Source organism: Lepisosteus platostomus, chromosome 26 (assembly GCF_059453375.1).
Source record: "Lepisosteus platostomus isolate fLepPlt1 chromosome 26, fLepPlt1.hap1, whole genome shotgun sequence".
Lineage (NCBI taxonomy): Eukaryota > Metazoa > Chordata > Actinopteri > Semionotiformes > Lepisosteidae > Lepisosteus > Lepisosteus platostomus.
In genome coordinates, this window is record NC_142636.1 from 13,651,134 (window position 1) to 13,664,299 (window position 13,166).

General features: G+C 49.1%; 1 protein-coding gene and 1 long non-coding RNA gene across 2 annotated transcripts; one reads left to right on the top strand and one right to left on the bottom strand.

Moving 5' to 3' along the window:
• The first annotated feature begins 4,971 nt into the window (after positions 1–4,971).
• On the top strand, positions 4,972–10,881 carry LOC148640253 (urokinase plasminogen activator surface receptor-like). The gene is made up of 5 exons (XM_088621026.1): positions 4,972–5,093; positions 7,029–7,136; positions 7,969–8,115; positions 8,807–8,926; positions 9,449–10,881. The coding sequence occupies exons 1-5, from the start codon at positions 5,045–5,047 to the stop codon at positions 9,649–9,651; spliced, it is 627 nt and encodes a 208-aa protein (XP_088477152.1). The 5' UTR covers positions 4,972–5,044; the 3' UTR covers positions 9,652–10,881.
• A 1,194-nt stretch (positions 10,882–12,075) lies between these two features.
• LOC148640254 (uncharacterized) lies at positions 12,076–12,359 on the bottom strand. The gene is made up of 2 exons (XR_015930637.1): positions 12,246–12,359; positions 12,076–12,167 (listed from the first exon to the last, which is right to left on the bottom strand). It is a non-coding gene; the product is annotated as an uncharacterized LOC148640254 (long non-coding RNA).
• Positions 12,360–13,166: the final 807 nt, after the last annotated feature.

Sequence of the window (13,166 nt, forward strand, 5' to 3'; positions counted from 1 at the left end):
GTCACGGTGGTGATCTGGGTGGTCGGTGTCTGGGTGGTCACGGTGGTGATCTGGGTGGTCGGTGTCTGGGTGGTCACGGTGGTGATCTGGGTGATCGGTGTCTGGGTGGTCACGGTGGTGATCTGGGTGATCAGTGTCTGAGTGGTCACGGTGGTGATCTGGGTGGTCGGTGTCTGGGTGGTCACGGTGGTGATCTGAGTGGTCGATGTCTAGGTGGTCACGGTGGTGATCTGGGTGGTCGGTGTCTGGGTGGTCACGGTGGTGATCTGGGTGGTCGGTGTCTGGATGGTCACGGTGGTGGTCGGTGTCTGGGTGGTCACGGTGGTGATCTGGGTGGTCGGTGTCTGGGTGGTCACGGTGGTGATCTGGGTGGTCGGTGTCTGGATGGTCACGGTGGTGACCTGGGTGGTCACGGTGGTGATCTGGGTGGTCGGTGTCTGGGTGGTCACGGTGGTGATCTGGGTGATCGGTGTCTGGGTGGTCACGGTGGTGATCTGGGTGGTCACGGTGGTGATCTGGGTGATCGGTGTCTGGGTGGTCACGGTGGTGATCTGGGTGGTCGGTGTCTGGGTGGTCACGGTGGTGATCTGGGTGATCGGTGTCTGGGTGGTCACGGTGGTGATCTGGGTGATCAGTGTCTGAGTGGTCACAGTGGTGATCTGGGTGGTCGGTGTCTGGGTGGTCACGGTGGTGATCTGAGTGGTCGATGTCTAGGTGGTCACGGTGGTGATCTGGGTGGTCGGTGTCTGGGTGGTCACGGTGGTGATCTGGGTGGTCGGTGTCTGGGTGGTCACGGTGGTGATCTGGGTGGTCGGTGTCTGGGTGGTCACGGTGGTGATCTGGGTGATCGGTGTCTGGGTGGTCACGGTGGTGATCTGGGTGATCAGTGTCTGAGTGGTCACAGTGGTGATCTGGGTGATCAGTGTCTGGGTGGTCACGGTGGTGATCTGGGTGGTCGGTGTCTGGGTGGTCACGGTGGTGATCTGGGTGGTCGGTGTCTGGGTGGTCACGGTGGTGATCTGGGTGATCGGTGTCTGGGTGGTCACGGTGGTGATCTGGGTGATCAGTGTCTGAGTGGTCACAGTGGTGATCTGGGTGGTCGGTGTCTGGGTGGTCACGGTGGTGATCTGAGTGGTCGATGTCTAGGTGGTCACGGTGGTGATCTGGGTGGTCGGTGTCTGGATGGTCACGGTGGTGACCTGGGTGGTCACGGTGGTGATCTGGGTGGTCGGTGTCTGGGTGGTCACGGTGGTGATCTGGTTGATCGGTGTCTGGGTGGTCACGGTGGTGATCTGGGTGGTCACGGTGGTGATCTGGGTGATCGGTGTCTGGGTGGTCACGGTGGTGATCTGGGTGGTCGGTGTCTGGGTGGTCACGGTGGTGATCTGGGTGGTCACGGTGGTGATCTGGGTGATCGGTGTCTGGGTGGTCACGGTGGTGATCTGGGTGATCGGTGTCTGGGTGGTCACGGTGGTGATCTGGGTGATCGGTGTCTGGGTGGTCACGGTGGTGATCTGGGTGATCGGTGTCTGGGTGGTCACGGTGGTGATCTGGGTGGTCGGTGTCTGAGTGGTCACAGTGGTGATCTGGGTGATCGGTGTCTGGGTGGTCACGGTGGTGATCTGGGTGGTCGGTGTCTGGGTGGTCACGGTGGTGATCTGGGTGGTCGGTGTCTGGGTGGTCACGGTGGTGATCTGGGTGGTCGGTGTCTGGGTGGTCACGGTGGTGATCTGGGTGGTCGGTGTCTGGGTGGTCACGGTGGTGATCTGGGTGATCAGTGTCTGAGTGGTCACAGTGGTGATCTGGGTGGTCGGTGTCTGAGTGGTCACAGTGGTGATCTGGGTGATCGGTGTCTGGGTGGTCACGGTGGTGATCTGGGTGGTCGGTGTCTGGGTGGTCACGGTGGTGATCTGGGTGGTCGGTGTCTGGGTGGTCACGGTGGTGATCTGGGTGGTCGGTGTCTGGGTGGTCACGGTGGTGATCTGGGTGGTCGGTGTCTGGGTGGTCACGGTGGTGATCTGGGTGATCGGTGTCTGGGTGGTCACGGTGGTGATCTGGGTGGTCGGTGTCTGAGTGGTCACAGTGGTGATCTGGGTGATCGGTGTCTGGGTGGTCACGGTGGTGATCTGGGTGGTCGGTGTCTGGGTGGTCACGGTGGTGATCTGGGTGGTCGGTGTCTGGGTGGTCACGGTGGTGATCTGGGTGGTCGGTGTCTGGGTGGTCACGGTGGTGATCTGGGTGGTCGGTGTCTGGGTGGTCACGGTGGTGATCTGGGTGATCAGTGTCTGAGTGGTCACAGTGGTGATCTGGGTGGTCGGTGTCTGAGTGGTCACAGTGGTGATCTGGGTGATCGGTGTCTGGGTGGTCACGGTGGTGATCTGGGTGGTCGGTGTCTGGGTGGTCACGGTGGTGATCTGGGTGGTCGGTGTCTGGGTGGTCACGGTGGTGATCTGGGTGGTCGGTGTCTGGGTGGTCACGGTGGTGATCTGGGTGGTCGGTGTCTGGGTGGTCACGGTGGTGATCTGGGTGGTCGGTGTCTGGGTGGTCACGGTGGTGATCTGGGTGGTCACGGTGGTGATCTGGGTGGTCACGGTGGTGATCTGGGTGATCACAACTCACCAGTTCAAAGAGCAATAGTCGTCTGTCAGGTGGAGGTAGAAAAAGCTCAGAGTTTGTTTTTTCCCACGACTGAAACCTAGAACTAAAACGTGGGTTTTCTGCTACAGTACGTAGACAAATGCATTTGGTTAGAGCCGTCTAATACAATAAGAAAGATGCACCCAAATAGTTGGCAGGAATTGTAGAAAGTATGTAATCATTTCGCGGTATGGTTTGGAAAATAAATGATTCATCTCTAAGTGCAGAGAACTCGACCACATTCACTTCAGCCTCTCTCTCTGTAATAAGTGCTCATTATAACGCACACGGAGGCTTTTGGTGAATCCTAATTGCTTAATCCGCGCATTATCCAGGTGGGTAAATTGTATTTATTTCTGAAGAAAGAACTGGCATCTAGCCGGCGGATTCCGGTAAGAGGAGGGATCTGTTTTCCGGGACAGAATCTCTCCTGATGTCTTTCTTGCTCATTTAAATGGGCATCGTTCCCAATATCCAGAAAGTCAAGTATCAGATCCTATCCAATTCGATATTTGATCCCTTCCGCACTACGGACCGTGTGATTTCCTCTGTAGAGCAGTAAAGCACACGCGATGCCAGAGCTCATACGTGTAAAACCTGCGCTGCACCGTCACACGTCTCCGCTTTTACCAGGACAAGCGAGAGCTACTGAACCTGCGGCCGGGCTGGGCTGACCTGGGTCTTTTACCTTCGGAGGCTGTTAAACAGACGATCGCCATGAAGCACCAAGAATGACCCTTCAGGGCGGCACGGTGACGCAGTGGTCAGCATTACTGCCCCGCAGCGCTGGAGCCCTGGGCGGCTGTCTGTGTGGAGTCTGCATGTTCTCCCCGTGTTCGCGTGGGTCTCCTCCAGGTGCTCTGGTCTCCTCTCACAGTCCAGAGACATGCTGGTGGGTTAATTTGATCCAGGGAAAACTGGCCCTGGGGTGAGGGCGCTTGTTTGTCTGTGTGCGCCCAAAGGGTTTTTGTAAGTCATTAAGAACGAATTCAGACATGCCACCTACTTCCTCTTCAACAACACATTTTTTATTTACTTGACTTCATGAAACCTTATGTTTCAAATGCTTGCCCCGTGCCACGAATGTTCCTGAATGTCAAGATACCGGAAGAAAAAAAAAACACATTTGTCACAATCAAAACTGTTCGAGCAGCACTATTGAAACACAGGATTTCGTTGAATTGCTTTTGTTCCGAAACTGAAAGTTAAATTCAAGACTCGTGAATGCCAGCAGAAAATGTAGATTATAATAACAATCTCGTTTTAGTCCTAATTCTTAACTATCTTTTTCAGAAGTCCTGAAGCTGCGTCTGGCTTCTTCTTCTGCTTGTCTGAGTGTGAGACACTTCCAGAAAGAGGAAAAGTTTAGTGAGACTCTTGCTGGCATCAAGGTGCCCTGTGCGTGCTGCTTTCTGTACCAGCTAAATAATTCCCTATGAAAGCTGGAGTCACTGCACAGTCCTGAATATCGGGTCACTGCAGCTGCGTCAGCGACACTAACTGCGCTGAATAACTGGTCCAATCTGAGCACACCGTGTCAGGGATTTGCGAAATCGGGTGGATAAATAGGAATTACCCGTGATTCACCCAGAGCTGGTGTGTCGGAGTCCTCCTGCAACACGGGACAGCCGGCAGTCCTTCTCTGCGCGAAAGAAAACGGAATTCTGAATGAGAAAGACCCACACCCGGCATGACAAAATCCTAAAACACTTTTGGCAAAAGGGCATTGAAGTGACATTTCAAGACTACGGCTAATAGCAATATGTGCATCACATTGAATTGAACACCAGTGTGAATCGGTGAGTGTGTATAAAGCCGAAGATTTAATCTAAAGACGATATGCTGCATTTGAACAGTAGCCCAACATCGGATCTGCTGTTTAAAAGGTGCACTGTATGACTTCAAGGCTGAACAACTCCACACGAAAGTAAATGAGTCACAAGTGAGGGAGACCTGGGGGTGCAGAGAGCGCTGAACGCGATCATCTGCTTTTAACCATCACGCAAGTCTTTATTTTTTTAATTGGGTGATTAATTATTCCTTTATTAGCTCTCCACCTCCGGCTGCCTTTCCGTGCGGGGGCCCTGGGTTCAATTCTGGACCTGGGGTGCTGACTGTGTGGAGTTTGCATGTTCTCCCAGAGTTTGCACGGGTTTTACCCGGGTGTTCCGGACGTGTTAAGGCGGCAGAGAGATCCTGGAGTCAGGGGAGAAGACGGAGTTGTTATTATACTGGGTTTATTATCTTTTTTAAAAAACGCGCAATTTTCCGTTTTTGACCGAAGAGATGCATTTTTATTTCGTCTTTCGGTTTCGATTCTCACGGCCGTTATTTTTAGACACACCCCGCGGCATATATAAGACCCTTCGCGCGCCCCACCCCACTCCTCCTCTCTCAGACTCGCAAGATGAAGCTGCTCGTGGCTCTCGGTGTCGCCCTCGCGCTGTTTTCCACAGGTAGGAGCTCTTGTCCGAACCACAGCCACCAGTAGCTGGGAGCTGTGTGAACGGGTGCGTGTGACCGTGGTTTAAAGTTCTATTTTGATCTTGCAGACAATTTTTTTTCAGAAATCACCCGTTTTTTATAGACTCATCGCCATTCGTTTATACAAAAACAGAAGTAAGCACGCACAAAGAAATAATCGATTTTGTAACAGTGCAAAGATATGGAAGCCCGTTTCCGCCAGGGAGTAAAATAAAAACGCGCTATGGTATCTCAGAATTGCGACTTAGTAACTCAGAATTGCGACTTCGAAACTGCCCACATTTCACTGTCTGTCCTTTTGTTGTTGTAACGGATTCGGGTTCTCGGGCTTGTGCCCTCGCCGCTCCCACCCTACTTCGTGCCTCGCTGCATGGGCTCGAACCCGGGTCTTGCCAGCTGAGCTAAAGAACACAGTGCCTGAGGCTTTTTACTGTATATATCGTGTGTGCCGCAACTAGGAGTATACGGCAGTAATTTATTAGATTTATTACTATAATTACTATTACCGTCCTTCAGATGAGACGTAAAACCGAGGTCCTGACTCTCTGTGGTCATTAAAAATCCCAGGGCGCTTCTCGAAAAGAGTAGGGGTGTAACCCCGGTGTCCTGGCCAAATTTCCAATTGGCCCTTACCAATCATGGCCTCCTAATAACCCCCCTCTCTGAACTGGCTTCATCACTCTGCTCTCCTCCCCACTGAGAGCTGGTGTGTGGGGAGCGGACTGGCGCATCATCCAGGTGGGGCTGCACACTGGTGGTGCTGGAGGGGATCCCCATTACCTGTAAAGCGCTTTGACTGGAGTGTCCACAAAAGCGCTATATAAGTGTAAGGAATTATTATTATTATTATTATTATTATTATTATTATTATTATTATTATTATTATTATTATTATTATACACGTGTAAATAAATTAATTACTGCGAAAATAATTTACTTCGTACACTGTGCAGAGTGCCGTATACTCCTAGTTGCGGAACACACGATATATACAGTAAAAAGCCTCAGGCACTGTGTTAGATGTGTTTTCGACGTTATATATGCGTTTATTCATGTCGTCGATTTTACGGTTGCAATTCGACGTTGATTATACGTCGCGGCGACGTATATATACGTATAGCCGTATTTTCGCTGTGAATATGCGTATATTCGACGAATCAATGCCCACAGCTTGGCATACAAGGGTTTTACGGAGGGGATCTTGCCACCTGCCTGAAAAAAAACAGTAAAATGTTTGAGTGCCTATAGAGTTTCTATTTTTATTTTCTTGAGAAAAGTTGATACCATTTCCTGGACACCCCGTCCCCCATCAGTGCGCGGTGCCCGGGGCGTCTGAAATTCTGAGGGGGGGGGGTGATATTTCGGTTGAAACGGAGCTGTACGGTGCAGCTACCCAAATGAAATCTCGCAGCTATGCCATTGATTAGTGCTTCATGATAGAAGATAACGACTAGCAATCTGGTATTTGCGATGAAGTTCAGTTTCACATTTTTCGTCACTCTCGTGGTTTGTATTGCCTGGAGCGAAAAGTACCATAAGCGGCCGCGTCCCAGTGCTCCCACCCTCCCTGTGCGCGTTCCCGACCACGCCTGCGAGGGCGCGGCTGTCCCGTGTCTAGATCTGCGCACGAGCTGTGGGAGCTGGGGAATCACCCAGAACGCCTTGCGGAACGGTGACGTTTCATGTTCCAGCCCCGTCACAGAGGAGAGGGGTTGCCATGGAGAACAAAATACTCACCGTGGCAACTAGTGGCAATGAGGAAAACATGACTTTCTACTCTTTTAAAACTCGTGACTTTTTTTAAAAAACAAAATGTCGTTCCACTGCTCTCGATTCATACTTTATGTCTTCTAGGTATGATGTTTTGACGTCAAGATGTTTCGTTTTTTAATTTATTTTCTCCACAGTGGCATCTCTCAAATGTTTCGAATTCGTACTGGGCTTAGTGGACACACAAAAACAGTGTCCGGCTTTAGAAACCACGTGTGCTGCGGCAACCGTACGAGTCACCGCAGGTAAGTCACCTACAAATCACTGAAGATACCCATACGGGTCAACTTTTCTTTTTAACCACGGTGGACGACGTTTGATTACGTTTATAGCGAAGGTTAGTGTGACTACAAAGCGCCACAAGCAGTTTGCAGAGCAATAAAAGACTATGAATATCATAAGCACGTTCATGACTACCGTGGAGGTAACGAAATACACAAAGGACCCGGGAGTCACGCTGGCGATATGAAATTACTGCAATTTACAGTCTCCTTGTGTAATTAACACTGTTGACTTCTGCGTCAACTTTAGAACTGAAAGCAAGAAGTCTTTTGATGAAGATGTAATTAAACTCTATATTCGTATTGCTCTATTCCACTGCATTGCTGACAAACGTTTTAAACACTTCCAAAATTAACATTTTATTGAAAGTAGAACACTTTACTTGAATTGAATTTTTCAATCCAGAAATGTTAACATATAGTATATAATATCTACAAATAATCGGATAAAGGTTACTCATGAGTGGAAGTCATTCGTGGGTAAGTCATGGGCTTGATTTCATGTAGCCCATGTGATTGTCAGTAGATAACTGACCCAGGGATCTCTTACAGAAACCAGGGTATTGGCTTCAACAGCATGGCTGAGCAGCTTGTTCCATACTCCCACAACACATAGTGTAAAGAAGCTCCTGTTCTCAGTTTGAAATGCACTTCCAGCCCATACATTATATATAACATGATCATCTTCAAATTCAGTGATTGTACCAAGACAGGGAAACAAAGGAAAACAAATCACAGATTATAAGATTAAAATTAAATTTGAAGACTGATTTTCTGATGATGGTATTTCTTGCAGGGGGAAACACACAAGATGTTACTGTGAAGGGATGCTCAAAACCTCAAGGCTGTGGAGAATCTGTGTCGGTCAACTTTGGAACTACAAGAACGACCCTCAGGTCGACATGCTGCAGCACTGATCTCTGCAACACTGCAACTCCCCCAGGTAACGCCGGCAGACGCGTTCTGTGCGCAGACACACAGAGAGAGGGCCAGAGGCCACGTGTGAGTGAGTGTGGTTGTGTGATCGTGCACACCCTTGACTCCACCTGGGTGAATCTGAGTTCCTCTGCTTGAGGAACTGAGTCTTCATGCTGTGACAATAATAGGAAACTGCAGTCAGATCTCTATACGATGTGTAAAGGCAGCCAGCCTGTGAACAGAACTTCAGGCCTGTGAATTCATACAGAAGAATGAGCTAATTGTCTGGAGCTGCCCTTGTGCTCATTTTGAAACTGATTCCAATGCTGTTCAAATATGAAACAAAGACATACAGAGGAGGCAGAAATAAATTCCACATTGTGCACAAAATATATTTTACACCAATTTGATTAGTTAGACAAATTATAGGCATCTAGATTTACCACTACAGTTTGCATCCTAACACACAAGACTCAGGGTGAGAAGTGACATTTCTGCAGTGCTCTGACTGCCAGCCCAGTGAACCACACAGGCTAATCTCCCAGAATCCACTCTACTTTCTGGGCTTTCGGACTCAACCTGCACTGCAAGAGGAGCTGCTGACAGACTGAGTCTATAGTCTATAGTGACTATAGTCACAGGTGTCAATAGCTCCTCTCCCCTGGTCTGATCTGTCTTGTACTTGTAACGGGGTTTGTCTTGATGTGTCATTGTAGCCTATGGAGACAGCGCCCCCAATGCACTGGAGTGTTTCACCTGTGAAGGACAGGATTGCACCAAGACTCTACAGTGTCTGGGGGCTGAAGACCGCTGCAAAAAACCACTGGTGAGCTCATGTTCTGTATCTCATGAAGCTGGAATAACCTGTTAAAGAGAGAAAACAACATGCAGCACCCTCCATCACGGAATAGATACACAGGTACTCACAGGGCGTAGATGAGTTTAGAGCAGAGGCCAGCCCTTGGTAACAATTTCCTTTGGGTAGAGAGAGCTTTCCCTGGAATCAAACACATCTTCAGAAAACTGGCTTTGTTAAAACAGAAATGTTAATAAAATCCTAATGCCTATCTAGGCCCTAAAACTAGCAACCCAACAACATCCTTGTGGTACAGTGGATTGCTGCCTGCTGACCCTGCTGGCGTTCCCAGCAGTTTCCTCCAGGCTGAGATGTGCTGGGAGGGTACCTGTCTGCCCTGAACTCACGGACTTGTCACTGAGGTGCAGACCTGGCTCAGTCAAGCCAAGACGCTCCTGAGCAGATAAAGGCTCTGAAGTGGAGTTTCAGACGGGGCAGGGTGCGATGTCTCATGCGCTTTCAGTGCTGTTTTCTTGAAGGAATCTCTCTGCTTTGGTTTCAGCTAAGGTTGGTGAACAGACGGTTGTCCTGAAGGGATGTGTCAGCAGGAACGCCTGTGTTGCACAGGTCAGTGAGCAGGTGTCCCAGTACCTCGGTGTGGGGTACAGCTGCTGTCAGGGGAACCTGTGCAACAGCGCCAAGCGTGTCGCGCAGAACATCTTCCTCCTGCTGCTGCCTCTCGCCTCGGTCAGGTTCCTCTTCTGAGCTCCGACACGCCAACGTGCCTCCTGACAGGACTCTCCCCACCTGCCGCACACTGGAGGAGCGGCCTGTCCCCTGGGGTGTCCTGCTTTGTATTTTGTGTCTTGGGATGTTAAATTGTTGATTGAGGGTGTTTCAGGCAAGTTTTTGACAATCATCTGACTTACAGCATAGACCTTACCTGTGTGCCAGATCATTCCTGCTGCAGGGACTCTTCGCCATCACTGAATCCCAGGAAAGCTCATTCTCCCACAGTGAGGTGAAGATGTACGATCTCCCAGCTCACACTGGCAACGGCTCCTGCCTCCCCTAGTGACACTGAGCGATGCCTCCGCAGTACACCTGCACCTCCTTATACCAGAGTCCACCTCATGACGCTAGTTTTGGGCTTTAGACTTTCGCTACGTTTAGACTTTATCATGGACCCTAAAGAGGTTGAGAAAATGAAAACTGTGAGATCAAATGAAAGTGGTTACTGTTCAGTACTTTATAAGGTATGATTTATGATGTCTAACTAGGTAAGCGTTTTTTTATTACTAAAAACACAAACCACAGTACGAATGTTAATTGCTTCTTTTATCATTTTTTTGGTGAAAACCGTAAAAGTAGGGGAGACATTTTTGGGGTCAGGAACAAATTGTAAAATTTCCCCATAAGATATGATGGAAATAGGTTTTTCTTTTTGCAAATTTTTACCTAACGAAAGGGTTTCTGGGAACAAATTCCACTCAGAAAAAGAGGTACAGGTGTATGCTGATCAGCTTTATTAAAGCTCAAGTTGTCATTTAACAGCCCCACTATATTCAGTTAATTCATTATGGAGAATTCATATCAGAGAACTGATCATACTTAATAGTTTTGATGCTGATCCTCATGGGTGATTGTACTGTACATTTTCACTTCAGATGTGACAAGAGTCAGTTATGATCTCAGGAATGACAGTTGTACTTGTGTTATGTGATATGAGAGAAAATGTCTCAAATTCTTTTCCTATGCAAGCAGTGTTTAAGAAGAGGATGCTTTTTATGCATGTACATTTTTGTTACCACTTTGATTGTAATTGCACAGGCTTGAGGATATTTAAAAGTTTTAGTATTTTTTTTTTAGTAAAAAAGTTTTAAATCATTCAGAAGTTAGCAGCTACTCAAACCTTATTCAGGTAACAGGCATATTGATTAAGCTTAAGATATTGTCAAAAATCAAATTAATAAAGGGCTCTGATCTGCAATGTAAGTATGCCAATGAAATGAAATAATTCACAGGAGTAGATCTTAGGATTTGACTTTCACAAGAGGTAGTCTTTGCACTTTTATCTGCTGAATGCAGAAAACACTCCCCAGTGAAAATTAATTGTCTTGAGTTTGTCCTGTGTGTGTGTGTAGAAGAGAAAGGAACACAATTCCATTAACAAAAGCACAGCCCAGAGCTCTCCACACTGAAGCCCCAGTGAGACACAGGGTAAGATGAGTCTTCAACCAGAAGCATCATTTCACCAGACAGGGGAGATATCATTCGAGTAGTCAGTTCACAATCACTTCATGTACACCACCCTTGTTTCAGCCAACATCCCTTACCCCACTAGATAACTTCTGAAAAGACACTTCAAATAACTGGGGACTGCTGCCATCTAGTGTTTCACATATAACAGTCCTTCCTACACAGGCGAAGAGGAGAGCCAATAAGACCAGTTCCACTACAGTTCCTCCAGCCCTCTGGTACCAGTGGGGGAGCAGCAATTCTGTGCAAGAAGCCAGAGTAGCAGCAAGGCTGGGTAGCTTGCTCCAGACTCCCACCACCCTCTGTGTAAAGAAGTGGCTCCAGTTGGAGGTTAAATGCACTCAAATCAATACTTTAAATGAAAGCAATAGCAAAAGCTACAATGGTGTTAACATGGTGTTGTATTATTCATGCAATTGCTGCAATTCAGTCATGTTCCCCCAAAACCCACACTTATTTTACATTCAGTGAATAAGGGCAGAAAGACTTATTCAGAAATAGGTTGACTACTCAGTCAAGCATGTGGCTTAATTCTTTGCCTAAAGGTTTTGGGCTTATGAACCCTCCCCCACCCACACATACCTCTCAAATAACTATCACTGGAAGTGGGAGAACATAGTCACCTTTTTGTGCTTTCTATTATTACAAAGCATATTATTCATCCCCAATAAAAATCCAAACTTCTGTCTCCTCATTCCCTAGTGCTTATGCTAGGGTACACCACCCCACTTACTACTCCAGGCCCCCCCACCAGCTGAAAAAGGGGGAGGTTTGAGGACTCTGCAAAGGAGAAGTGTCCCATTCCAGGGGTCAGTCATGAACCCTCAGATGGCTCAACACCACAGAAACCTGGAGCAGCTCTGCACTCACAGGTTAAACATGGAGTGAGCAAAGCATCAGTGAAATGTGAAGAAAAACAGCAACAAAAGGGCTCTTTCACAGCTTTATTGATCTGTTGCCATTACAAGGGGAGTGGAGGCAGGAGAGTCACAAGGGCCAGGCTGGAGCCTTCATTCAGGCACCTGGGGAGGAAGAAGGAGAACAATCCAGCTGCACTGCAGGACACCACCCCTACAGGAGCTCCTCCTGCCAGACCCTACCTCTCCACTGGCCAGAACCTCCAAAGTCCTCTGCTCCCTCCACATCCTCACTGGTGCTCCCAGCATCGCGTCCTGTAGTCTCCCTGTATCCTGGAGCCCCGTCAGCACCTTCACTGGAGCCCTGAGGGTCTCCCTCCTCATCCTCAGTCCAGTCACCTTCCACACCCAGAGGACCCTCTACTGGTGCCACAGCCACCCGACTGCTGGTCACCAGGCTCCTGGTACCTGTGGACAAGCAGCACCCAGCAGTGAGGGATCTGCTACAGCTGGAGACCCACAGGGATGCTACTCATCTAAACAGCCCCTTTTCCCAGGATGGGATCATTCCTCAGTTGTCCAAGCATGGTTGTCTCTTGGGCAGACCTGTATCCACAAGGAAGTAAAGAACCAGACCCACCTTCATCCTGGCTGCCAGCACACCTGGACTCACAGCAGGTACAGACCTCATGGTCACCATACAGCTCCTCCCACCTGGAGGAGAGGAGGACAGGTCAGGCCTCCACCTGGCATGTCCCAGAGCACCCTCAGCAGGCTCCTTGCAGAAGTACCTCTTAGCCTCCCTGTTGTAGGTGCAGGACTTGGTCCCTGGTGTTGCTTTAGCAGGAGCCACAGCCATGACACAGTGCATGTACAGCTCAGTCACTTCATGCTGCAAGAGGGAAGGTCACAGCATTCAGGGATCAAGGCCAATACAGGCACAGAGAAGGACCTTCTGCCAGCAGTGAAGTCAAGCTGGCAGCTCTAGGCACTACAGCCACCACAGTCTGGTTCACATCTAGATCAAGGATGTGAAAGCAGACCGTGGATCAGTGGAGCAGGAAGGCTGAGCAGCCTTTGAGAGGGCAGTACCTTCCTGGACAGCTTCTTCTGGAAGAGGAAGGCATCAATCGTGAAGCGGAGCACATCCTTCTGCTTGGAGGG